At 38.5% G+C, this 26,737-nt stretch overlaps 1 protein-coding gene across 3 annotated transcripts in view; it reads left to right on the top strand.

Moving 5' to 3' along the window:
• TMEFF1 (transmembrane protein with EGF like and two follistatin like domains 1) overlaps positions 1 to 26,737 on the top strand; it is a 79,787-nt gene that overhangs the window by 19,116 nt on the left and 33,934 nt on the right. For all 3 annotated transcript variants that reach the window (XM_027615562.2, XM_027615563.2, XM_027615564.2), the window contains exons 2-5: positions 3,138 to 3,247; positions 10,389 to 10,518; positions 14,118 to 14,144; positions 16,376 to 16,472. In XM_027615562.2, coding sequence (XP_027471363.1) covers positions 3,138 to 3,247; positions 10,389 to 10,518; positions 14,118 to 14,144; positions 16,376 to 16,472 — 364 coding nt within the window. The remainder of the gene's footprint in view (positions 1 to 3,137; positions 3,248 to 10,388; positions 10,519 to 14,117; positions 14,145 to 16,375; positions 16,473 to 26,737) is intronic.

Raw genomic sequence — 26,737 nt, 5'->3', positions numbered from 1 at the left:
GATATATAGTAGATACTTGTTTCCTGATCAACTAAATAATCACATTTAACACATTAATACACATGAAAATAGCATGAATTTAATAATAGGATAGGCATAAAATAAAACATGACTAATAACCAGTCTAATCAGAATTTCATGACTTTTACCCGTATCTATTAATGTAGGACCTCTAGCTCCCCCAAATTGCCCCCACCCAAGTTTATTCTTGGAGTTACCAAAGAGTGTTTCATGTGGGCTCACTAATGTATTCTGGCCACTGCCACATAGCACGTCTTTTTCTTCCTGCCATGTTGCAGCCCCTCGATAACAGGTGTATCTCTGTGCCCGATTATTTCCTTGGCCTTGTGCTGTCCTGCCAGGTGTAATGCTGATGCTGGGGCTGTTGAGGTATCCCAGCCTCTTTTCTCCCCCGCTATTATATATTGTTGTGTGGACATCAAAGCAGAGCTCTTTAATCTTTTTGCTTCAAAGCTTTCAGTGAAAGCTGTTATTTAGTTTCTCACTGTAGCTCTTCTGTTATGATGAGCTCTTGGGGCGGGGCTGGGCTGGGGGAGCAGTCCAAGTGATAGACACCAACCTGTGCATGTGACCACTCCTCCTGTTCAAGCTTTGTTTATTGTACCAAGCTTTTCTGCCTCTCTTTAGTAAGGATGATTATTGTCCCAAAATGTTTCTTAGTCTGACCTCATGCAAACAGATGCTTTGAACAACTCTCAGTCTCCAGAGATGTGTGAATCTTGGTGGCAGGGATGTTTTAGGTTCTAGACTGCAGTCCCGTTGTACTTTAAAAATACAATAGGTAAGCGTGCCTGGGTGGCTCAGTTGGTTAAGTGACTGCCTTCAGCTCAGGTCATGATCCTGGAGTCCCGGGATCGAGTCCCGCATCGGGCTCCCTGCTTGGCGGGGAGTCTGCTTCTCCCTCTGACCCTCCCCCCTCTCATGTGCGCACGCTCTCTCTCTCTCTCTCTCATTCTCAGTCTCTCAAATAAATAAATCTTTAAAAAAAAATACAATACGTAAAACATACCTCAAAGAATCTCAAGCCCAAGTCATAAGTCAGAGCAACTCAGAGCATGATCTTGGCCCACAAATAGAATTAAAACTTTACTTATTCTTGTTTTATATGTCTGATTGTATTGGAACCCAGTGTGAACTTTAAGCCTACAAAGAAAAGGAGGAGAAATGCACTAAATTTTATTTCTTGAATTGTACATTTGTTTTTATTTCTATGACCCCTAAAATTGGCTAAGCCTGTAGTTGAACGAAGATATTATGCACTCTTATTCTCTTCTCCAGAGCAGTTCTTTATTAATATTTAGTTAATCTTCCTTGAGTTTTAAGATGTGCATACATTAGACAGTAATTGGAACTGGACCTTGTGCAAGTTCCTAGTAGGAATGTGGGTAGATAGAAAAAAAAAAGGAAACTCCACACTTAGGATTGAGCCTCAAGTGCTAATGCAACTTGTCAAGGGCGAGAAGATGAGTAAGCAAAAATTGGGAGATGTGGGGATCCAAGAGCATAGAACCTCCATAGCCAAATGGCCAAGGTGAAAGGAATTAAAAGATGATCATCTATGCCTGAAATAGCTGGAAACAGAACAACAAAATAGCTCTAATAGTTTCCTGTTAAGTTTCAGCTCATGTCTTTTTTTTTAAACACCTGAGTTTCATTTAAGGAAAAGAAAAATTTTGTAACCTATAGTTACATAGATGTGTACTTCACCCAGTGCAGTGCTTGGTTGAGAGTGGTTATTCAGATAAATACTGTTGACTCAGCTCACTGGGTATTTAGGTACTTGACTACTGGTTCCTTGGAGGGTCAGCTAGGAGGAGTAGGAGACCCAAGACACCACTGTAGAGCAGTGAGAACAGGTAGGGCAGAGAGAGGCAAAGAAATGTCACCAGGACAGATGTCACTAGATACAGAACCTTATTGACTCAGTCCAGTCGGTCCTGCTTTGAAATCTGGAACTAGAAAACAACCAGGGATGGGAGGTTGCTGGAGAAATATTCCTTGAGATCTGTTTGCCCTGAGATCTGTTTGCCAAGGCCTCATCATGACCTGGGGCTGCAGGAGACCTTGTGCCCTTCCCAGAGTCCCTCAGCTACTGAGCAACAGAATCAGAAGCTAACTTAGGCCTTCCTGTTCCCATACTCATTTGTTCACCTCTACAATGGGCTGGGTTTTTTAAACAATCAATTTGTTCCTTGTTTGCTATTGTTGCTATCATTTTATTGTTTATTGTTTGTTGTTATATCTCTCGTTCCCAATAGGGAGGATGTAAAAATTGCTTTATAGTGGTTTTCACTCAATTCTATGTGATTCTAGAAAGCTTAATTTGATAGCAAGACCAATGGTCTTGGAGCAGGAACGAAATGACCGCAGAATGATAGTATTGTTGATTGGCTCTGCTTCCTGTGGTAGAGTAGAATTAAATCAGTCATTTAAAAATTTTAAGAGTAAGATTTTTGATCTTTTTTATTCTGTGTACATTAATGCTCCATATATATCTATTGTATGAAATTCCAGTTTATAATTCTTTTGTAATTAAAATAGTTTGTCTAGAGTGAATTATGACCATCTGAAATTTATTTGGGTATCAAAAGAATTAAGATTTCTTTTAATTACTCTTATTTGTTCTCCTTAAAAGTAACTTAATCTCTAGAAAAATAATCTAAGGGAGTGCCTGGCTGGCTCATCCAGTAGAGCACGTGACTCTTGATCTGGCGGTCATGAGTTCGAGCCACGTGTTGGATATAGAGAATATTTTTTAAAAAATCTGTAAAAAAAAAAAAGATAACCTAAGATACTAAGACAATATAAGAAGACTGTCTTAAGCTCTTGGCAGACCAAATAGAAAAATTCTGTAGATTTACCTTTGGGAATTCTGTGAAATCTGAAATTTTGAGTTTTATTTTGGTTTGGGTTACTATTAGGCATACTATTATGCAAGATTCTCCTTGGGGAATTCTGAACATTTTGTGTCCTATGGGACTTGATTTTTGTATGTTATGTCTATTACGATACTTGTGAATGTGGTGATCAACACATTTTAAGGTGTTTTCTCTTTTATATATCTGCATTTGGGTACAAAAAGACATTTGAAACATTTTTTTCCCCTTCTTTTTCAGAATTAAATGTGAGGGAGTCTGATGTAAGAGTTTGTGATGAATTGTCATGTAAATATGGAGGAGTCTGTAAAGAAGATGGGGACAGTTTGAAATGTGCATGTCAATTTCAGGTGAGGAAACCAAACATATTTTGAAAAATTTTTACATTTTTAATATTTTATCATTCTACATTCTTCAAATTAAAAAGCTTAAAATACCTTGAACCCCGAAAGAAGTTGGCTTTAGAGCCCACTGATTTTTCTGTTGTCAGATGAAGTACTATTATTTGTACTTTCCATGCTTCTTTCCTTGAGTCAAGAGGACAGACTGGCAATAATAGGTATGAAGATGCTTTGAAAAAACGTTAAAGTTCTATTCAAATGTAAGTTCTAATTGTCCCTGAAAGGAAATGAATCTCTTATTTAAGATACTGAAATTTTGGGGCACCTGGGTGGCTCATTCGGTTAAATGACTGCCTTCAGCTCAGGTCATGATCCCAGTATCCTAGGATCGAGCGCTGTATTGGGCTCCCTGCTCAATGGGGAACCTGCTTCTGCCTCTCCCTCTCCTGCTCCCTCTGCTTGTATGCTCTTTCTCTCTTTCTCTTTCTGTCAAATAAATAAATAAAATCTTTAAAAAAATGTTGACATTTTTGGGGGCACCTGGTTTGCTCAGTTGGTTGAGCGTCCGACTCTTGATTTCAGCTTGGGTCATGATCTCAGGGTCGTGGGCTGGAGAGCCCCACGTCAGGCTCCACACATGCTCTGTGGGGAGTCTGCTTGAGATTTTCTCTCTCTCCCTCTGCCCCTCCCCCCCAAGTTGGCTTTTTTTTCCCCTTTTCTTCTCTTTGTAGTCTTTTTTCTGATCCATTAATTTTTTCTTTTTAAGTATAGTTGACCCACAATGTTACATTAGTTTCAGGTGTACAACATAGTGATTCAACTTCTTTATATGTTACACTCTTCCCTTCCATTTTTATTTGCTGGTGTCTCATCTTTTTAGGCCAAAGAACATGGCTGACTTGCTACCTCAGGAGTAGGTCAGGGTTAGAGATAAACTAGACAGGGGAACCTCAAACTAATATCTTTGCTTTTCAGATGCTCTCTTAAGTTGTGATTCTGTTTCTTAAAAAAAAAAAAAAACAAAAAAATAAAAAAGAAAAAGATGTGAAATGTGTTACATTCAATTTTTCTTTTTTATTTGCTGTGATTAAATTATAATCTGGCTTCAGAATATTGCTCAGGAGATGGTTTCTGATTCAGGATTTGAGACGAAACAAAGAAGAAACTAGAATTCTTTCCACTCATGATCTGATTCTAATTGTACCCACCATTTTGGATTTTAAGAGAAGGAAAGGGTACAGAGATTAGAGACAAAAGCATAGGACAATCAGTGTTTCTAGTAACCCTATAACCTCAGGAAGTTCCTGTATGATCCATCTGAAAAGAAAAGTCATGTTTCCTACCCTTTTTTATGATATTGTAATGAGAATCAAAATCAGCTTGCATATGAAATCTCTTTGAAAACTATAAAGTATCAGAGGAAGAGTAGGGAGTTATACTATTGTCCAGCTGGACAGGCTCTTTATAGTCAAGAGACTTTACAATCCACTATTTATTCACAATAGCCACCTTTGACATGGCTTTAGCTGACCTTGTGCCCACCCCTATATGGTTACTCATGCAATGAATGTTCTGGCTAGTGTGTTGTGTCTGGCTTCCCTGCCTGCACCCCAAATCGTCTTAAAAGGGATGGCAACTAAAGTGGGCTTCTTTCCTTAAAGGAAGATATTGGTGTACATAGTGTAACTAAGCCCTCATGGACTTTTACTTCTTTCTGTTCTTCACATTAGATAATTTTTTATGATCTGTCTTCAGGTTCCCTAATCCTTTCTTCTGTCCTCTCCTGTCCATCCATGAGGTTTTTTTTTTTTTCAAAATTTTTTGCGGGGGAGGGGGTGTGAAGGGCAGGGGAAGAGGGAGAGATAGAGAGAGAGAGAGAGAGAGAATCTTAAGCAGGCTCCACGCCCAGTGCGGAGCCCAATGCGGGGCTGGATCTTATGACCCTGAGATCACGACCTGAGCTGAAATCAAGAGCCAGATGCTTAACAGAGTGAGCCACCCAGGCACCTCTCAGATATTTTATTTCTAGACTTTATAATTTTGATTTCTTTTTTTTTATTTTAAGAATTTTTTTATTTATTTTAGAGAAAGAGAATATGGCAGGAGGGCCAGAGGGAGAGGGAGAGAGAATCTCAAGCAGACTCTGTGCTGAGCATGGAGCCTGATGCAGGGCTCAATCTCACGACACTAAGATCATGACCTGAACTGAAACCAAGAGTCAGACGCTCAACTGACTGTGCCACCCAGGCACCCCTCTAGTTTTGATTTCTTGGCTGAGTTTTCCTGACTTTTTATTCATTACAAGCATATTTTCCTTGAGCATAGATACTATTGCTGCTTTAAAATCTTTGCTCATTTCAGCATCTGGGACATCTCAGGGATCATCTCTTTTGATTTTTCATTTGAGAATGGATTGTGTTTCTTTTTTCTTTGTATTAGAGTAATTTTGAATTTAATATACACATTGTGAGTAGGTTTTAGTGTTTGAATTCTGTTACGTTTTCCTGAAGAGTATTGTCACTTTTGAAACAGTTAAGTTGGCTCAACTCAAACTGCAGACTCTCTTCCCTGTTGTGGGAAACAACACAAATACTACTTCATTATTTTTAATCTTATCTGGGATACTTAGAGTCTGCCCCATGAGTGATTTGAGAGTCAGCCAGAAATTTGATCTGAATTTATATATGGAATCTGGGAGTCCCTTCTGACTCTCTCTTTTCTGGTTTTTTTCTCTCTCTTTTTAGTGGCTCTGGTTGCCCTGAACTCTATCCTTTGGTGTTTAAGCCAGAAAGATTGTAGGTTTCTTATTGGTGTTTTAGTCACCCCTGTATTGGGAAGACTGAAGCTGTTCCCTCTTCCAACTGTCTTAAATTTCTTTAGGTTAAATTCCTTGATGTGGAATTGTTGAGCAGTGGGATGCTCATGTGCAGATAACATTCTCACCAGTAGCACTATATCTGACTGCTTGTTTTCCCTTGGCCTTTTGGTGGTGGATTTTGTCAGTCCTTTTTAAATTTTGTAAATCTGTAAGGCAAAAAAATTTTTTTTAAATTTTCATTTGATTATTAGAAGTTGAAAATGTGCCATATATTTATTGACCATTTTTTTGGTGAATCAATATTTCATATTCTTTGCCCATTTTTGGGAGTATTTTCTTTTTACCTTGTGTTGATTTGTAGACATATGTATGTATGAATGTGCATATACTATATACAGTACACTATTTGAGTACTTACATATTGCTTATGCTGAGCATTATATCCATTAACAGTTCTAAATATACATACATATGTGTGTATATTTGAGTATATATGTATGTATATATGTATGTATATTATGAGTTATGGAGCCTATAAAGTAGGCTAGAGAAAAGAAAATGCTATTAAGAAAATCATATAAAAGAGAAAATATATTTACAGTACTCTACTGTAAAAAATCCATGTATAAGTGGACCCACACAGTTTAAGCCTGTGTTGTTCAAGGGTCATACATATATAACTCTATAACTCACAAACTGTCATGAGAACCTGTGATGTAGGTACTGTTTTTATGTTTTTTAAGAGTAATATATGCCCATATTAAACAACTTGAACATTAAAAAAGAAGATCTATAATGTAATGAAAAAATGTCTTCCTTTCACTCGAGACTACCAATTGCTCATCTCAGAGGCAACATCTGTTACTTGTATTTCCTTCTAGAAATATTGTGTGTTATATAAGTGTATGTGGTTGACCCTTGAACAACACAGGCTTAAACTGTGTGGGTCCACTTATACATGGATTTTTTACAGTACAGTACTGTAAATATATTTTCTCTTTTATATGATTTTCTTAATAGCATTTTCTTTTCTCTAGCCTACTTTATTGTAAAAATACAATACAAGTAACACACCAAATATGTGTTAATTGACTATGTTATTGGTAAGGCTTCTTGTCAGCAGCAGATTATTAGTAGTTAAGATTTGGGGGAGTCAAATTATGCATGGATTTTTGACCGTGCAGGGGTTTGGCACCCCTAACTCCCATGTTTAAGGGTCGATCATAGGTGTTTTAATTTCTTTTTTAAGTACTAAATCACTCAGTAGTATTTACCTTAGAGAACGTTCCTTTTTAGTTTATAGATTATAAAAATGTTAAAATAGTCTAGCATCATTTTCATTTTGTTTATAATTTTTGACATAAAGAAATTTTAAATTTTCATATCATATTTATCTATTTTTATCTTTGATTCTGCTTTTCATTAATTTTCCCTGCAACTCTAAGATTATAAAGAAATAGCCTTTTTGACCTTTTTAATGTATTTGGACAGCTAGAAAATCCTCTCATGATCTGTCAATCTCTTGCATTCTTACCTGGTGGCAAAGCAGGGAAGAGAAATAAAAGTTAGGTGTTGAGATCACTAGACATTTATCCAGTGTTTGCTTTGCGCTCAGTGCTAGATGCTGAGGATATAAAGATGTTTGAAGACAAGTTGCTTTCCCTATAGGAGCAAACTGCCTAAGGGCTTATGGCATGATTTGATCCTGCTGCTGAATGAACCTTCCTTTGACTACTCTGCCTTCTTATAATTTATAAATCTGTTCAAGTTAGACTTAGGTTATTGCCAGTTGAAGAAAATTCACCTCATATGTCCATTAAACACTGCTACACTGGGCGCTTTAGCAGTATCTTTCAATTCATTTAAAAAACTTGCTTATGATTCAGCATGCTTTTAGTGTTAATATGAACTTTCTGGTATATAATTTAAACACATTTTAACAGATAATAACAGGAGTTTAGATAAAGTCTAAAATTGTTTTTTCAGTCTGCTAATAAGAGCTATTATATAAACAAAGCAACTTTTATACTGAGAAAAATGATCAAAATTGCATCTTTCCATTAAAACATGGGTTATAGGGGTAGTGCGGTCAGTTAAGCGTCTGACTCTTGGTTTCAGCTGAGGTCATTATCTCAGGGTCATGAGATTGAGCCTCGTGTTTTGCTCCGTACTCAGCGCGGAGTTTGCTTAAGACGCTCTCCCTCTCCTGCCGTTCCCGCTTGTGCTCTCTCTCTCTCTTTCTCTCAGATAAATAAATCTTTAAAAAAACCAAACCAAAACAAAACAAAAATCTTGGGTTATATACGAAGAGGAGGACCTATGACTTTTCCCTTATTTTCTTTCTTCCTCTTTGTTCTTTTCCCTGGAGTTCCCTGGATTATGTCTTTTTTCTGAATTTATCAGTGTCTCTTCTTGCTAGGTGTGATGCCCTCTTATAAAATCTTTGTATTAGGGTTTTCCAGAGAAATAGAACCAATAGGAAATTATTTATATTTATATACATATATATATATATATAGAGAGAGAGAGAGAGAATATGAGGGGAAAAGGGAGAGTGTTTATATTATAAGGGATTGGTTTGCTTGATTATGGAGGGTGAAAAGTCCCATGATCTGCTGTCTGCAACCTGGAGGTCCAGGAAAACTGGTAGTGTAGTTCCAGTCCAAATCTGAAGACCTTATAACCCAGAGAAAACTCATGTCCCAAATCAGACAAGGAGAGCCATTCCCCTTTCCTCCACTTTTTTGTTCTACTTAGGCCCTCAGTGGATTGGATGATCCCACCGACACTGGGGAGAGCACTTACTCAGTCCATTGGTTCAAATGGAAATTCATCCAGAAACAGCCTCATAGAATATCCAGAAATAATGTTGAATCTGGGGTCCAATCTGGTTGGCACATAAAAACGGCCATACACAATCTTGTTATTTTCTTATTTATTGTATTCAGCACAGTTTCTGACACACAGTAGGTACACAATAAATGCTTGCATGGATGTGGCTCCAGAGTTGTACACTTTGCACCTTCCTAAACTATTTCGGATCACATTCTTCCAGGTAAATAGAAGGTATAGGGGAGATTTCTTTCCTCCAGCAAGGATGGCAGTATGGAGGCAGCAAACCTCTGGTAGAGCCAAGATCTTAGGTTAGAGTCAGTGCCCATGTCAGAAGTTGCATGTTGTTAAAATTGTCCAAATTCTTTCATGTGCCCATAGCATAGTGAGAGGCTCCTAAGAGAGACCCCTGGACACAGACTGACCGAGGAACAGTGGGTCTGCTTCTTCCATCTCATGCTCACTCCTAGGTATGGGCTCGTTAGGTTGAATTTTGGGGACATAGCCTGCACTATTGTAAGCCCCCTGCTCACTACCACTGAGTGACACAGAGTAAAACCCTGCTGAATAACTAGTGGGTAGTGGGTAGAGTATACACTTGTGAGAAATTGTAGGTTTCCTACTTATTAGCTATGACTCTGGGCAACTACTTAAGACTTAGAAATGATGAGAGCATAGCAAAACCAGCTAATATTTACTGAGAATTTAGTATGACCAGATATAAATGCTAAAGACAGATTTCTCTTATTTAGTCCTCATAGCAACTTTATTAGGTAGATGGCTATTATAATTAGCATTTTACAGGTGGGGGAAATGGCGATGATACTAGTCCATAGTCACATGGATGGTGGTGGACTTGGAGATCATGTATTTCTTTGTGTTTCCTATAGTGTTCACCTTGGGACTTCACATTCTAGAGGTATTAAATAAATGAATTTTAATAATAAAATGACATTATATAACTAGTGCTTCTTAGCTTATTACAAACATTGCCAAGAATTTCCCTTTTACCTCACTGGATCTTTATAACAAGCAAATGAAGTAGGTAGCATGGGATTTCCATTTTCATTTTTATGGATAGTTGATAGTTATTTTCATTATTAATGTGAAAAGTGTGAGAAAGTGCTATAACTTTTTTTATTTTAATTTATTTTTTAAAAGATTTTATTTATTTATTTGACAGAGAAAGACACAGCGAGAGAGGGAACACAAGCAGGCGGAGTGGGAGAGGGAGAAGCAGGCTTCCCGCTGAGCAGGGAGCCTGATGCGGGTCTCGATCCAGGACCCTGGAATCATGACCTGAGCTAGCTGAAGACATATGCTTAACGACTGAGCCACCTAGGTGCTCCATAACTCTTTTTTTTTTTTTTTAAACCAAATAAAAGAGCAAACTATTCTGTAGAAGTATGTCACAATACTATGGTATTACATTCATGAATATGAAGTAAACTATTAATATTCATGCCTAGTTTTGAGAATTTACTTTTGTTTCTTTTGCAGTGTCATACAAATTACATTCCTGTCTGTGGATCAAATGGGGACACTTATCAAAATGAATGCTTTCTCAGAAGGGCTGCTTGTAAGCACCAGAAAGAGATAACAGTAGTAGCAAGAGGACCATGCTACTCTGGTATGTGCGGTACTTTTCTGAATAAACATTAGAAATGATTCCACCGTGGTTTCTGAAATTTCCAGTCAGGGGTATATTCCCAGAACTGCTGTATGGATCAGTTGTGTGGGGGAGTGGGGGAGCTCTTCTTTGTCTGCATTTCATGTTGTTGCTTTTTAACCCCAGATGGTCTAATACTGCATTACTTCTCGTATGTTGTTAACGCTTACAGCCATTTTCATGGGAACTTTGCATATCTTTTTGCTTTATGGTGTAAATATTAGACAGAACAAGATTTGGCATGGGAAATGATATGGGATCTGTTTTGTTGATTTTTATTTTCTTGGCACAGGGAAGGGGTGGAGAATATCCATAGAAAGCCATTAGTGGCATCCCAGGATGTGTCTCTTTCCAAGCTTTTCTCTTTTTATATCTTCTGTCTTCTGTCTGCCAGTCCTTGTCACCTATCTTCCTCCAGTTTTTTGTATTTACTTCCTTCTCTTTTCCTTCCTGAATAGGTAGTGGTTAATTTTGAAAGGCACTGATTTAAGTTTCTTACTTGCATTTGTATTTGGGGGCAGGGATGCAGGTGAAGTGTTGTAATTAGAATTACTGTATGAAGATCAGCAGTAAAGGTGCAGACACTTTTTTTTTTTAAGATTTTATTTATTTGACAGAGAGAGACACAGCGAGAAAGGGAACACAAGCAGGGGAGTGGGAGAGGGAGAAGCAGGCTCCCCATGGAGCAGGGAGCCCGATGCGGGGCTTGATCCCAGGACCCTGAGGATCATGACCCGAGCCGAAGGCAGATGCTTAACGACTGAGCCACCCAGGCGCCCCAAGGTGTAGACACTTCTTATATGATACAGTGTATTTCTTTTCTTTCCTTCTATGTTACAGTGCCTGTGTTCAGAATTTTTACTGGGGCTCCATTACATAAGCATGAATGATCCATTGTCCATATGGTTGATCTCAAACTCCAGGTCCACTAATACCACATGACTGAAAGCCCCCAGTCTAAATTACGTGGTTGGTCCTTGTGGTGTGTCCAGCCTTCACCCTAGGACTGTTGAGTGTGGCCAACCCCACCTTAAGATCTGGTATGGTCAGTACCCTCCCTAAATATTACACTTCTATCAGGTATGATATAGATTACCTTCCAGAAGCTGAGGGCAAAGACTGGACCTGTCTTTGGGGAGGGACAAATTCTTTTCCCTACACCAAATAATTAGGTGCTTGGTGAAATGATTGTGTTGTTAGGCCAATAGACTATCATTTTTGTGATTCTTGCACATTTCTCTAAGTACTTTGTATTTCACAGACTTGGTTTAGAAACTAAAAAAGAATACAGAACTCTTTATAATCCCAAATTAGAAGCAGGGTGTTAGATTGGAAAGAGCACTGCCCAGATTAAAAGACCGGATGTTAAGTCCAGCTCTTATTTACTATATGACCTTGGACAAGTCATATAGTAACTCACTTAGCCCCTCTGAACCCCAGTTACTTAAACTGTTAAATGGATATTACCTCTTGGGATTGTTAAATGAGGATTGAATCAGCTAAGCTGTGAGGTGCTATATTGATCTTGTTAGTTGCTCGGTGGGCCAGTGTTGTTGATCACATTTGGTCTTTTTATTGGTCCTGACCCCTGTGCTAGAGATAACATTCTCTTTTGTTTCCTTGAAAACTCCTTTCTTATGCTTTCAGGTTGAGCTTTAGCCTTTTATCCTCTGAAATTTTTCTTCCGTGGCATCTCCTGGCTGAGTTTGTTCACACTTTGTGCATGTCTCTCTGTATATATCCTACTGTATTTCATTTCTCTGACACATGTGTCTCCTGCTAGAGCAGTTGCTTTTCAACAGGAAAGCAGTATGCCCTGCCTGGGGAAGTGCATCATAGTCCCAGGGTTGGGGTGGAGTTGTGTGGATGGTGGAAGGCGTGTGTGCAATGAAAATATAATCTACAAGAAGAATGCAATCTCATTATCAAAGGCATCACAATATTTAGTTTTTTTTTTTAGAATTTTAAAGGACACTAAAGGAAGATATGATGTATTATATTTATTAAAATTGGACATGGCTTGACAACAGGTTGGGAGTGAGTATCTCATGCACTGGGGCTTTCTTATTTATCAATTTATTCCTAGCATTTATCATGTTGCCTAGCACCTAATATGTACCCAGTTAATGTATGTAAAATAGAAGGAAAAAGGGAGTGTTTGCCTAAGAAAAGTTGGGTCATAAAACAATTTTAAATGGAGTTCCCTTCTTTCTTGTCTTTCTTCTGCTCTTTCACTCTTTCTCTTTTCACTCTTTCTTTCTTCTGCTCTTTCACTCTTCTTACTTACTCAGATATAATTATTTATGACTGACTAATCAAAATTGAACACAATTTAAGACTATAAAATCCCATGAAGATTTTGCAGTGGATATTACAAAAAATATGTATTTTTCCAGTTCCTTCTGTTTCTACAATGTTTTGGGAATTCAGTTATTGTCTGAAGGAGATTAAAGGGAAGAGAGTGATGAAGAACTGGAGTGGATTCCTGAGGATGTGGCTGCCCCCCCCCCCCCCCGCAAAAGTGCAGGATAAAGTGTGTCAAGTTCTTCACTTGCCATCTCTGCTTTTTTACTATACCATGCTGATGACACTAGCATTACCCTCTTTGTAACATGCTCTGCACCATATGTTGGCCTTTTTAGGATTTATGAAATAAATATTTCATATTAATTACATTTTAGGCTGACTTCTTGCTGGTAATATTGAGGGAGGCTCTTTAATTTCATTAGTAATGAGTGTCTCACCTATACCTTGGTGAGAGTCCTTCTGGTTAGGTTTCCTAGAGGAAGCTAATTTTATCAGTAATATGAAAACCTCAGCTCTGAAGTTCTTTCCTTTTAAGCCTTGAGGCTTTTTCTTACCTTTTGGCTTTTGGCCTTTATCTACAGATTTCATTAAGATTTTTGGAGCAAGACCCAAAGCTCTTTTCCTCCCTTTCTAATAAAAGCAGCTTATTCATTATTCCTCTCAAGCTTTAACAAAATTGAAAATTTTTTTTTACCTTTTAAGTGAGTTAATTAAAGTTATTTTTATATAGCCATTTACTTTACAGTATTTATTGGCCTTTACTCTGTACTAGGCACCTGCCTATTTCCTGAATGGGCTACAAAAGATGTATGAGGTATAGATGATTGTGTGTCCAAGGATTTTCTATCTGGAGAAAGACATGGAATAGGTATATAAGAATAGTTTAGTCTAGTTCCATATCAAAAAAATAAGAAAAAGGCTACATGAGAATTGCTATCACAGTTTGATTTTTTAAAAAGATTATTTATTTGAGAGAGAGAGAGAGCCCAAACACTTGTGCAAGTGTGGGTTGCGGGGGGAGAGGCAGAGAGATAATCTTAAGCAGACTCCCTAATGAGCATGGCGCCCAGTGCAGGGCTCGATCTCACAACCGTGAGATCATGACCTGAGCTGAAACCAAGAGTCAGACGCTCAACTGACTGAGTCACCCAGGCGCCCCATCACAGTTTGATTTTTGATAGGAAAGTTTACCATTCGATAAGATGAAATTTCCAGCAAAAATATTTCTATTCACTATTTGTTTTTCTTCTCAGATAATGGCTCTGGATCTGGAGAAGGAGGTAAGTTTCAAGTACCACTTAAAGGACATTTGTTTTCTGTAATTTTTTGTTTTTAACAGCTTTATTGAGGTAAAATTCACATACTGTACAGTTTACTCATTTAAAGTGTACAATATGGTGGCTTTTGGTATAGTCATAGAGTTGTGCATTTATCACCACAGTCAACTTTAGAACATTTTCATTACTCCAGAAAAAGACTCTTAGACACCACTCCCAACCCTAGGCACTTTGTTTCATGCAGTTATTTTTCACTAAAGTTTTGTTGACACACAAAGCGGAAATGTTGTAGCTCCTGTTAAATTGAGATTGCATCAAAGTGCCTTCTCCTTGGGATCATCCCCACAAGTGATTTCGGGTTGGACCAGAATATTGGTAAATCTCTCATCCCTTGCTTACAAATTTTGCTCGTGAGGAATTTTTAAGGTGCAGGGTTATAAAACTCTGGAGCGAGTTGTGCATGGCAAAGAGAAGGCTTGCAGAACAACTGTAGTGGAATCTATGTTTTAAGTTTTATTTTACAGACATATAAATTACTTCTGTTTAAAAAAGTAATTTCTGGTAATAGCATTTAGTAAGAGTTTAATTGTCAGAATTAAGAATGACTAATTTATTTCAAGTCTGATGAAGCTGTACTTAGTGTCTACGGTATGCAAAGTAATGCTGGAGGTACTGTGGGGATCCACTCAAAGAAAACTTACTCCAGTAAAATTCACACTTAAATGAAAATTACAGTCATGATCCTTTCGATACTATCTGAAACCTTACTTCAGACTTCCACATTTCATAGATTCCTAAAATGTCAAGAGTTGGAAGGCACTTCAAAGGTCACTTTAGAGAATAGAAGAACCGTCTGGAGGAAGAAATTCAGGATGACAGTTTCAGGGGGAAAAAAAAAGATTAAAGCTATCCCACAATAGAATGTGATTTAAATGGACATGTTCAAGCAGAAGCTTCATGATCACGTGTGAAGGATTAGACCATCAATTCTAGACCTAGAGCTGAAAAGGGTTTTAAGAGGGATCATGTAGCCTAGTACCTGTAGTCAGATATTTGGTAAGGAAACGGTCATTGTTCTTATACTAAAGAACTGGAAGTTGATCACAAGATTTGTGTATATAGCGTAAATACTGGATGTCTTGCTCTGACAGTTTCTTTTTAGGGAATATGAGTTTAGAAAGGCTAAGTGGTTTGCTCAGATTAGTACATAAACTTAAGTGAGCTCATGGTGGCTGTACCAAAGCCTCAGAAATACATAGGGTTGTGATCCCCGGAATCTGGGAGTGTTCATGAGAATTTGGGAAAAATTTCTACTTAAAGTGTAGACAGACACTACAAATGGAAAGTTTGGAAGTATTACCAAAGTATTACCAAACAGGTTTATGGACTTCTTCTTTTAATATCTTCTTTACTGATTGACACCCCTGAATAAGGTGTTTTTTTCCAAACTAAAATGGGAGATCCCTTGAGTAAGCTGAATCCCTAAATTGGCCTCAGAACAGAGCTCCCTGCCCAGTTTGAGATTATTAGGGTAGGATCCATCCTAGTTGAACCCCACAAATGTAGAAGCTCTTAAATGTGGGATAGGAGTTGGGAACTTAGAGGTATGAACTGGTTTTTTGTGCTGGATCATAGGAGACCCACACACTTCTGTATTCTAGGTATTTCTGGCTGTGCTAAGTTGCAAAGTAGAAAAAGAGGCAAGTCTTTTGTAAGGAGACCCTTTCCTTTCACAGATTTGGAGATAAATTATTTTTTTAAATTCTGGAATTAGTTATTATGTAGTAAGAAAGGCAGGTATAAAACTGATGTTGAAGAAGTGGTTATACTCTATCGCATTTAATCATTTATTTGCTGACCAGCATCACACAGGCTATTTCAGTAGGGTAATCACTGAACCAAATTTATCACCCATGTTTTATTTTCTCTTTCTTATTTAATGCTATGTGATAATTCTTATAAAGGCAATTAATTATCAAAACCTATATTGCACCTTTGTACATAGGTTAAGGGATTATTTTGCTTGCATCCATACTTGTTTTCCTCGTAGATTTTGTTGTACTCTGTATTGGCAACATTTTTGGGCACAAGCATTGATAGATTTTGGAAGTGATTGTTTTCAAGAGCTCAGGTACATTTTCCCTAGAAATAGGATAATGGCTGCTGAAAACGTGAAGCTTATCTGGAAAGGAACCCAACTTTTGGTTGAAAATTTAATTTTTCTTTTTAAACAGAAGAGGAAGGGTCAGGGGCAGAAGTTCACAGAAAACACTCCAAGTGTGGACCTTGCAAATATAAAGCTGAGTGTGATGAAGATGCAGAAAATGTTGGGTGAGTTGATTGAGGGAAAGGGATGCACTTACTTGGAGGATAATCATCAGCACTATTATGTTGTAGAGAAGTATCTTTTAATCTGGTTCTAGATATTTTGTGTGTGCCTTCTATATTTTTTTTTGTTTAATGCAGATCTATTAATTTTGTCTTATGTTGATGTAATATCATAGCTATTTAAAGTGTATTTTAGAATGAGAATCCATGTATAATCTTTTTAGGTTTACCTCTGCCTTTATTTTTATTGACGGTTTTATATAGTTTATCCTAAGTGCTAATTTTATTCCTCAAAGTACTTCTATTCTTAATTCTCCTACCATTATACTTTATACTAGTATCAATAATTTTCTTTTTCTTAACTTGGATTTTTATGCAAAAACTTTTCATGTATTTCATTGTAAGAAAAATCCAAAACTGCTTCAAAATTTGAGATATAGTAATTATGTAATGAGTAAAATATTTTTAGCAATCCCATTTGCACAGACTGACATTATGCTGTTTTATTTTCTCATGTTCAGCTTTCAGTAAGGTGGGTTTTGTAGCTGGACAGCATTGTCTGTCCAATTTTCACACGGTATGTGATGGAATAGCAAGAATATTTACATCATCTACACAGTCATGTTTGTTCCTTCGGGTTTATTTATTCCCAGTCTCAACCTTTCATTTCCCTGTAGTGTTTGCTTTTTGCATAGTTGATTCTAAAAGCTTTAATGCTGACTTCAGGACAGTATAGCACAAATGGATCTTCACTTCCCTATACTGCATAATTTTTTTTTAAAGATTTTATTTATTTATTTCAGAGAGAGAATGAGAGATAGAAAGCACGAGAGGGAAGAGGGTCAGAGGGAGAAGCAGACTCCCTGCTGAGCAGGAAGCCCGATGTGGGACTCGATCCCGGAACTCCAGGATCATGACCTGAGCCAAAGGCAGTCGCTTAACCAACTGAGCCACCCGCATATTTTTTTTTTAAATATTTTATTTATTTATTTGACAGAGACACAGTGAGAGAGGGAACACAAGCAGGGGGAGTGGGAGAGGGAGAAGCAGGCTTCTTGCTGAGCAGGGAGCCCGACATGGGGATCGATCCCAGGACCCTGGGATCATGACCTGAGCCGAAGGCAGACGCTTAACGACTGAGCCACCCAGGTGCCCCATAGTGCATATTTTAAAACACTTGTTTTATAGAGATTTGCACTTTCTTCCTTACGCTTATTTTCACTGTGTGTTTTCTGGTCCCAGGTTTTATTCAGCCCTTAAATACATATTCAGGTCTTTCACTGAACAGTGGTAATATGGTTTAATTAGCATTAATGCCCATAGGGAGCTTTACAAATCAGAATTGCACCATTTTCAGGATTATGGTTCAAAATCAGCTATTTGGGTGGTACATGGTAAAATTAATGTCATAATTTACTTGGTATATATTTTAAAGTTGGTGAGAATTGGCACAAGACAAGTTTAGTAAAAAGTGAATTTAGCAAAACTTCAGTTTGCTCTCTTTCTCCATGTTGATCACTTGGATTGACGTGTGTCCATCCATTTCAGTCAGAGTGATTTGATTGGGAAGTACATGTTTTCCAAAGTAGAGATGGGTCTGCAGGACAGGAAAGAAATGATGAGCGATATGGACTTGCAGAGAGAACAGATAATAGATGTTATGTTCTCTTCTTCTTGCTTTGTGCTAAAGGTATGGCATGATGAAGTACCGGTGTGTGTGTATGCGTGTGTGTGTATTTTTGTAGAGATTTAGTTCTTTTTAGTGTTTTGCCTCAGGACTGTCCTATAAAGGTGTTCAGAGTCAAAATAGTTGTCAGTGATTGATTGGCTTGGTCTGTTGCTCTGTTTTTATTCCTTTCATGGTACCTCTCTCCAGTCCTGTTTTAGACATTTCTCTGCTCTCATTTTTTATCCCTTAATTAAAAGAGATAGAGATCTTTTGCTTAGAAGTAGAACAGATTCCATCTAGTCTCAGAGGCAGCCCCACATATGACATCTGTATGGTAAAATATACATCTTTCTATGAACACCACCTCATGATATAATGTGTACCCTCTGCCCAGTCAGAGTAACTCCCTTGTAGGTACTAAATTCATTTTGTGCATCTATTTGAGAGCTTGCAGCCACCATTTTTGCAGATACAGGCTTTAAGCTTAAGAAGTGGGCACAGACCAGGGAAGAGCTTACCAGTAGAAAGGAGCATGCAGGCTGAGGAGCCAGCCGGGGAGCACATAGACTGGGAAAGGCAGCCAAGTCCAGGCCAGGAAATTGGTGCAATAATGGGAGAAGATTAAGGAAGCATTTGGTACCTTTACCTAAAGGTAAGCGATTAAGCTAAAATGGCTTATCCTACTGTGGAAGGAGATAGAAAGAAATTTTAGGAACATTAATCTTTTAGTGTATAAAACACTTATTACTGATTGTAGTTGAGTTTAACAATTAGCCACACCTCAATGGTTATTGTAATTTTTTTTTTAAACTTTTAAATGGGCCATGGTACCAAGAAGTTATACGGAGGTTATTTAACTCCTTCAGCCCATCTTCTGTGTGCTTTTCATGATTACTTCCAGGTGAATAGTGACGTGTTTGCGTAAGGGTAATTCTGACTCAGCCAACTAGACCTTTTCAGTATGGAAAATTGAGAGATGCCCATAAGTGGCAATAGACACCAAGCCTTGATTTTTATATAAAAACCCATTATTTATTAGGACAATGTTATATAATTTTTTTATTAAAAGATAAAACTATAGTTATTAAATACAAAAGGTCTTAGTTATAAAACAAGTACTCATGTCATGGCTTAATTATTATAAACTCTACCAGAATCAGAAAATTTTAAGGTTGCGTAGGATATTAAAATTTATCTTCTAGCCTAGTCCTCTCACTTTACAGATGAGAAAATTAAGGATTAAAGTCAGAGGGTTTTATGGGGCAGATTCTCCTAAATTCCAGTAGAGTGTTTTCTCTGATATTAGCCTTTTTGATTCCTAGAAAGAATGCTGTTATCCTTTTCCTACTTCAAGGACTGCTGCTTGATGACTTTTTAAAAAACACTGCCCTGGGTGCCTGGGTGGCTCAGTTGGTTGGGCGACTGCCTTCGGCTCAGGTCATGATCCTGGAGTCCCGGGATCGAGTCCCGCGTCAGGCTCCCTGCTCGGCGGGGAGTCTGCTTCTCCCTCTGACCCTCCCCCCTCTCATGCTCTCTCTCTCTCTCATTCTCTCTCTCAAATAAATAAATAAATAAATCTTAAAAAAAAATAAAAATAAAAAACACTGTCTTCTTCCACCTGGTCCCAGCTGAGATTTCTTTACTTTCCTTATATTCTTCTGGTCACTCTGAGTACTAGCTGCTTTTAAACTCCTTGTTTTTACACCTTAGCTGTCATCTAGAAGGTCACATGCCTATCTATCTGTTATGTATCAGTGACTTTTAGACGTTTTTAACTACAACTCCATGTAAGAAATAGATTTACACTGTGACATAGAATTCACATTTCAAAATTCTATGAAATAATACTTACCTTTATTAAATGTGAGGTACTCTAATACTTTCTGATTTCCTTAAAAAATGCCAGAATTATGACCTATAGTTTGAAAAATATTCCTCGATAATATAACTAATCAATATTATATTTCATGTTATATTTTTAGGTATGGGTATTCATTTTAAAAAATATTTTATTTTTTCTCAGTTTGAAATGTCTTTTCTGTTAGAAGAAATGCTTATACCCTATCTGATTTCCCAAGGGCAGCTGAAATCTTTGTCTTGCTTTAAAGCTCTTTTTCTTGCTACCAGTTTAGAAAAAAAAAAAAAAACACACCCTGGCATTTTGGGGGAGGGAATCAGGGGTATCATGTAACTTAATTCTTTGCTATTAAGAGAAGTGCTAATTTTTTATTTAGCCATTTAAATGGATATTTATTTAAATAGGTTGTCTTAGTGTTACATATTGTATAGTGTATTATATTTTTCAGCTATTGTTACATAAATTGTTTTTTCAGCTCTTTATGGAAGTTCTGTCTGGTGGCAAGAAGTATTATCCTGATTTTACAGGTGAAGCTGGGCTCAGAAGAGGCTGAATGGCTTGCAGTTACCCAGAACACAGGTCTACTGACAAGGGATTTATCCATTGTGTTGTGCACACACATGTGTAATACCCTGGTGTTCTCTTCTCAGTGGTGGTTGTTTTGTCCCTAAGCTTAAGGCTGCATTCTACTTTGTGTTTTGGGTTCTTCAAAAATAATTTTTCTTCTCACATCTCAGGCTCTTGGCTGCTGCTTCTGGGTGCTGTGTCAAGGTGCCTTGACAATGAACCTGAGTGTAGATGACCCCAGCTTTTAAATTTGCTTCTCTTCTTTCCCAGAATAGGAGATAATATACCTGTAGGAACTGTATCTAATGTAAGAATAAATTCTAAATGTAAAATCAGAGTAAATAGGTTCTTCTGAGTGAAGTGTATGAACTTTATTACATGTATTTTCTCTCTTGTCTGCTCAATGCTAATTTATTTATAATTTAAATTAGTTTTAGCTTCTGAAAGGCTTTTTCCCCCCGTCCTATCTGAAGCACATTGTGCCTCTCCAGTGATACTCTGGTGTTCACATGGATTAGTGATAGCTATCTCCATTGATGCTTGTTACCTTTTGAATTTAAACCTAGAGTTAGGTAGTGAGGTTGCAAGAAATTTGACTCCCACCTAAGTGAGGTTTCAGTATTCCATTGTGACCGTTATGAAGTATAGTGGATGGACTTTCTGCTTAGTCCTTTTTTGGTGGGGGGGGGTGTTTAACAAAAGTTTATTTCTCATTCCCATAAAGTCTGTCACAGTTCTGTGGAACTCTCCAAAACAGCTACTGTCCATGTAGGGGGCTCAGCATTCCACTTTGAGTTCCTGGCCCCTGTTTCTGTACGGGCTCCTAGGATGGAGGCAGGAAGAGCCCTAGAGTCTTGCACCAACAAATAAAGGCTTCAGCCCAGATCTGCTTAGTCTTAAAACTCGGAAATAGCATCTGCTTTACAGCACGTTGTATTTCTTAAACCATATGTTTGTAGCAACCCCTCTTTTTTTAAACAGTATTTCTCATCTGGCCAAAGCTGAAATTATTGCTGCAAAATGTCCATCAGCTGTTTGTCTGGACGGTGGGACCAAATAATCCTAAAACTCCTTCACATCAGTACCCTTTATATTCCTGACCTAAATCTCTGCCCACAAATGGGGGAGGATTTGGTAGAATCATCAGGCATAATGTGTCAATACAGGTGAGTTATAAAAGTCCTCGACTGATTTCTTTTGAACTTCGTGTGTGATGCCCTTTGTGGAAATAGTCTCCTGCTCTTCTGCCTCTTTGATGTCAATCTCTCTGGAGCTGCTCTTTCCTTGAGTGATAGGAGATTTCAGAGTTGCTAAGAGAATCATTGTAGGTATGCAGTGTGACAGACAACACTGATAAACAGTTAATCTACCTGCTTGGACATCTTTGTCAATTGTGGGACCATTTTCTGTTTGACACAGATGGCTGGTCAGTGTCACAATCTGATGAGTCTCTCTCTCAGTAGGTACAATGAAATCTTTTTTCTTGTTTAAGCTGAGAGTGATGCTATACATATATGTCCTCCATTATGTTCTCCTTTCTGGATGCCACATAGACTTTTTTTTTTTTAAAGATTTTATTTATTTATTTGACAGAGAGAGACACAGCGAGAGCAGGAACACAGCTGGTGGAGTGGGAGAGGGAGAAGCAGGCTTCCTGCTGAGCAGGGAGCCCGATGCGGGGCTCGATCCCAGGACTCTGGGATCATGACCTGAGCCGAAAGCGGACACCCAACGACTGAGCCACCCAGGCGCCCCCCACATAGACTTTTTAAAAAAAGAACCAAAGAAGTACCTTTCCTACCATTATCTATTCTTTATTTCTTCCTAATCAGAGATGACAATAAGTTTTGTTATTTAGCATTGCCTTTCTCTGGGTATATAGAATATAGACTTTTAAAACTATTTAGGTTTAATAAATTCCTATGATGGCCCCTTAGATTATAATGGAAAAATAATTATATGCTCTTCTTTTTCTTGTAACAGGAAACAAGACTATTAAATATTAGTTTATACATAGTATAAGCCGGATGCTAGCAATGATAGGCTCCTTTGTCCAGAAATCCTTCCTGCTACAGTACAGTACCTTCCCACTACTACTACTAAGATGCCACACAGCTGCCAGGAAAGGTTTCCTCCGAGAGGTCTGTTTTTAAAATGGAGAACACCGTATCCCCATGACCTTTTGCAGTTTTCTGAATGCTGTGCTACTTACTCTTTGATAGTTTGCCTCTTATTTCTTCTGCCTGGAGTCCCATCTCTATTTATCTAGATTGTTTAATTCCTACTCTTCCTTCTCGACTTGGATGAAGTGTGACTCAGGTCATAAGTCAGTGCCTCTTCCCAGAAGCCTCCCTGGCTCTCTTCCACAGTCCCCACGAGTTAGGTGACCTTATTCTGTGAGAAACAACCTCTGCGTGGTATTTATGCTGTTGGGATCACTAGCAGATTGTTGGCTCCCTAAGGACAGGGACTTTGTCTTGCTGATTTCTATACTGGATGAATTTGCCATAAGGTTGGGTTGTAGTATCCCTCTGTAGGTCTTTGTGGAACTCATGGCTGTTCACACTAGGGCTTTATTATTCACTTAGAGCTGCACACAGGGTCATTGTATGGATTTACTATACATAAAACAACTGGTATTGTACTGAACTTTTTGCAGGCTTCGTAGGTGTTTGTTAAATTTAAATAAGTTCATATGAATTAGTTTTTTTATGATTTTATTTATTTGAGAAAGAGAGCATGAGAGAGAGAGCATGAGCAGAGGGAGGGCCAGAGGGAGGGCCAGAGGGAAAGGGAGAGAGAGAGAAGCAGTCTTCCCACTGAGCACAGAGCCCAACATGGGGCTCCCTCCCAGAACCCTGAGATCATGACCTGAGCCGAAGGCAGACGCTTAAGTGACTGAGCCACCCAGGCGTCCCCACATAAATTAGTTTAAGCCAGTGTTTTCTTAACTGCTAAATAAACTTACCATATCAAGGGGGAATAACACTTTCTATATAGAGTGAAGAGAAAGGAAGGGAAAGGATAGATTTTTTTTCAATAATAATACTACTTTCAGATGTACATAGTATTTGATTTCAAAGGGCTTTTTGCAAAAGCTTATTTGGGGGCGCCTGGGTGGCTCAGTCGGTTAAGTGACTGCCTTCGGCTCAGGTCATGATCCTGGAGTCCCAGGATCAAGTCCCGCATTGGGCTCCCTGCTCAGCGGGGAGTCTCCTTCTCCCTCTGACCCTCCCCCCTCTCATGTGCTCTCTGTCTCTCATTCTTACTCTCTCAAATAAATAAATAAAAATCTTTAATAAAAAAAAAAGCTTATTTGGTTCTTTCACCAGTATTATGAGGTATTATCCCTATTTTAAAGACTTAGAGTTGTGATTTGCGAAAATCATAGAAGTCATTTAATTTATTTATGTATATATGCATTCATGTCTTTGAAATTTGTAGTGTTAGAAACTCAGAAGCTTTAAAAGGCTCCACAGTAAGAAGTCTGTTTCCCACCCCGGTTCCCCAGCCATTCAGGTGTCTTTACTAGAGGCAGTCACTGATGTTTATTTAATCTCCCAGCGATTATTTTATGCATGTACAAGCAAATATGTACACACATTCTCTTTGTTTCCTTTTTTAAAACTAATGGCAGTACACTATGCATATTTTCTGCACTTTCTTAAAACTTTTATTGTAAAATGTACGTTGGCATATCTATGTATGCAATTTAAAGAATACTACATCTGTGTACCTAACACCTAGGGTACAAAATAGAATATTGCCATATTACCAGTGTGGAGCATTAACCCAGCCGTGGAAGAAAAGGACAGTAGTGCCATGATTACATGAAGGTTTACAGAAGAAGATACATCGAATGGTCTCTGAGTCAGAGTCTGGCTTTTAGTTTCCCAGAGAGTTTACAAGATTCCCTTCTTGGGACATCAGTGGGCAAGAGCATGAGTGAGTTCTGGGTAACCTAGGGCTCCTCACAGTGGAGACATCTGGCAGGATTCTAGTCTTGCCATGTATGGATGACTGGCAGGAATGTGGCCAGAGAAGGGCCTGCTCTGTGTTTTCTCCTTATCTCGCCATAGCTGACCTCTAGGTCTCAGGAGTCAATTAAATGAGTGTGCTCAGGGTGAGGCAGTAGGACATGGAGGGGAGAGGGGGACACTTCACCACCATATGGTTAAGATGAGCCAAGTATGGATCAGAGTCTGGAGCAGGCTTACCTGGGCATTCTGTCCCCTGGCTAAAAAGGGCATAGTGGCACTAGGCCTCTTGGTAATCAGTAATCACAGCCATCAATAGGACTGTGGAGAGTGGAACTATTTCAGTGTGGACTGGTTGCCCTGCACATCTTATACCTAGCTGTCACCCTGGGATCTTCCTTCAGTGTTGTATCTCTTCCAACAACAACCAGTTCTCTACTTCTATACCAACCAGCCGTTCCACAGTTCAGTTCAGTTCCAGCGCTCTCCACTTGGAGTTATAGCACAAATGCCACAGAATGAAGGCACAGACCCACAAGACACCACCTGCAAGTGAGGTTCCCTGTATCTCCTTCCACCATACTACTGATTTGGAGATTTCCACAACCTCCCCTTGGGTTTGATAATTTGCAAATATGACGCACAGTGCTATGCTTACTGTTTATTATGAAGGGTGCAAAAGATGAAGAGGTACATAGGGCGAGGGGTCTTGAGTTTCTGTTCTGTCTCCATGGTATCAGGTGCACCAGCATGTGGATGTGTTCACCAACCTGGAATGCTCCTGTTCAAAGTTTGTTATTGTGGTTTCATTATTGGTTAAATTATTGGCCATTGGTGATTGAACTCCATCTCCAATCCCTCTCTCTTTCTCCCCTTCCCAGAGGTCAGGTGGGTTGGTGGGGTGGGGAAGTAGAAGTTCTGACTTTTCCATGGTTGGTTTTCCTGGTGTCAAACTGGTCCCTCCCTTCCTTCCTGCAATGAGCCATTTCCTTAGCATACAAAAGATTCTCCCATCTATCAGACAGTTCCAAGAGTTTTAGGTGCTCAGTGCCAGGAACAGGGGATGAAGACCAAATATATTTTTTGTTATACCGCAAGTATCCTAGAAATTCATTTACCTCTCTTTTATATAGGATAGTTTTCTTCTTGTATTTTTGCCTTTAGTTTCGTGGTTTTACTCTCCCATTTTAGGCTATTTTTCAGTAGCTTCTTGAAAAAGGGTATAAGATGTTAAAAAAAAAAAAAGCCAGACTCTTTTGAGACTTAATGCTTAAAAGTGTTTGTTTTTTTTTAAGGATTTTATTTTTACATAATCTCTACACCCAACATGGGACTCAAACTTACAACCCCGAGATCAAGAGTCACTCGCTCCACTGGCTGAGCCAGCCAGGCGCCCCGAAAATGTTTTTATCCTACACCCAATACTTGATTTATAACTTGTCAAGTACAATTCTAGGTGGGAAATAATTTTCCCTCAGAACTGTGAAGGCATTGCTCTGTTATCTTCTAGCTTCCAGTATTGCTGTAGAAGCCTGAAGCCATTCTGATTCCTGATCCTTTGTATGTGATCTGTTTTCTCTCTATTGGAGCATATAGAATCTTTTGGTCCCCAGTATAGTGGAATTTCACAATATCACACCCTTTCTTAGAAAGTTACTTATTTCTGATTTAAGAAATTTTCTTCAACCTTTTTTTTTTTTTAAGATTTTATTTCTTAGTAATCTCCACAGCCAACGTGGGGCTTGAACCCACAACCCTGAGATCAAGCGTCACGTGCTCTGCTGACTGAGCCAGCCAGGTGCCCCTTCTTCAGTTAGTTCTTTGATGATGATGAGTTCCTTTCCTCTCTTTTCTATTTGTATTTCTGTTATTCGGTTGTTGGACATCCCGGACTAGTCCTTTATTTTTCTTACCTTTTCTCCCATTTTCTATTTTTTAAAAATTTTGCTGTGCCTTCTGAGAGATTTCTTCAACTTTATCTACCAGTCCTTTTTTGAGTTTTTTGTTTCTGCTGTGATTTTCTTTTTTTAAAGATTTATTTATCTGAGAGACAGCAAGAAAGTGTGGGGGGAGGGCAAAGGGGGGAGGGAGGGAGAGACTCTCCAGCAGACTCCTCACTGAATGAGGAGCCCAATGTGGGGCTTGATCCTGTGACTCTGAGGTCATGAACCTCAGCCAAAAATCAAGAGTCAGATAC

Source organism: Zalophus californianus, chromosome 13 (assembly GCF_009762305.2).
Source record: "Zalophus californianus isolate mZalCal1 chromosome 13, mZalCal1.pri.v2, whole genome shotgun sequence".
Classification (NCBI taxonomy): domain Eukaryota; kingdom Metazoa; phylum Chordata; class Mammalia; order Carnivora; family Otariidae; genus Zalophus; species Zalophus californianus.
This window is presented reverse-complemented; position numbering and strand designations above follow the sequence as displayed.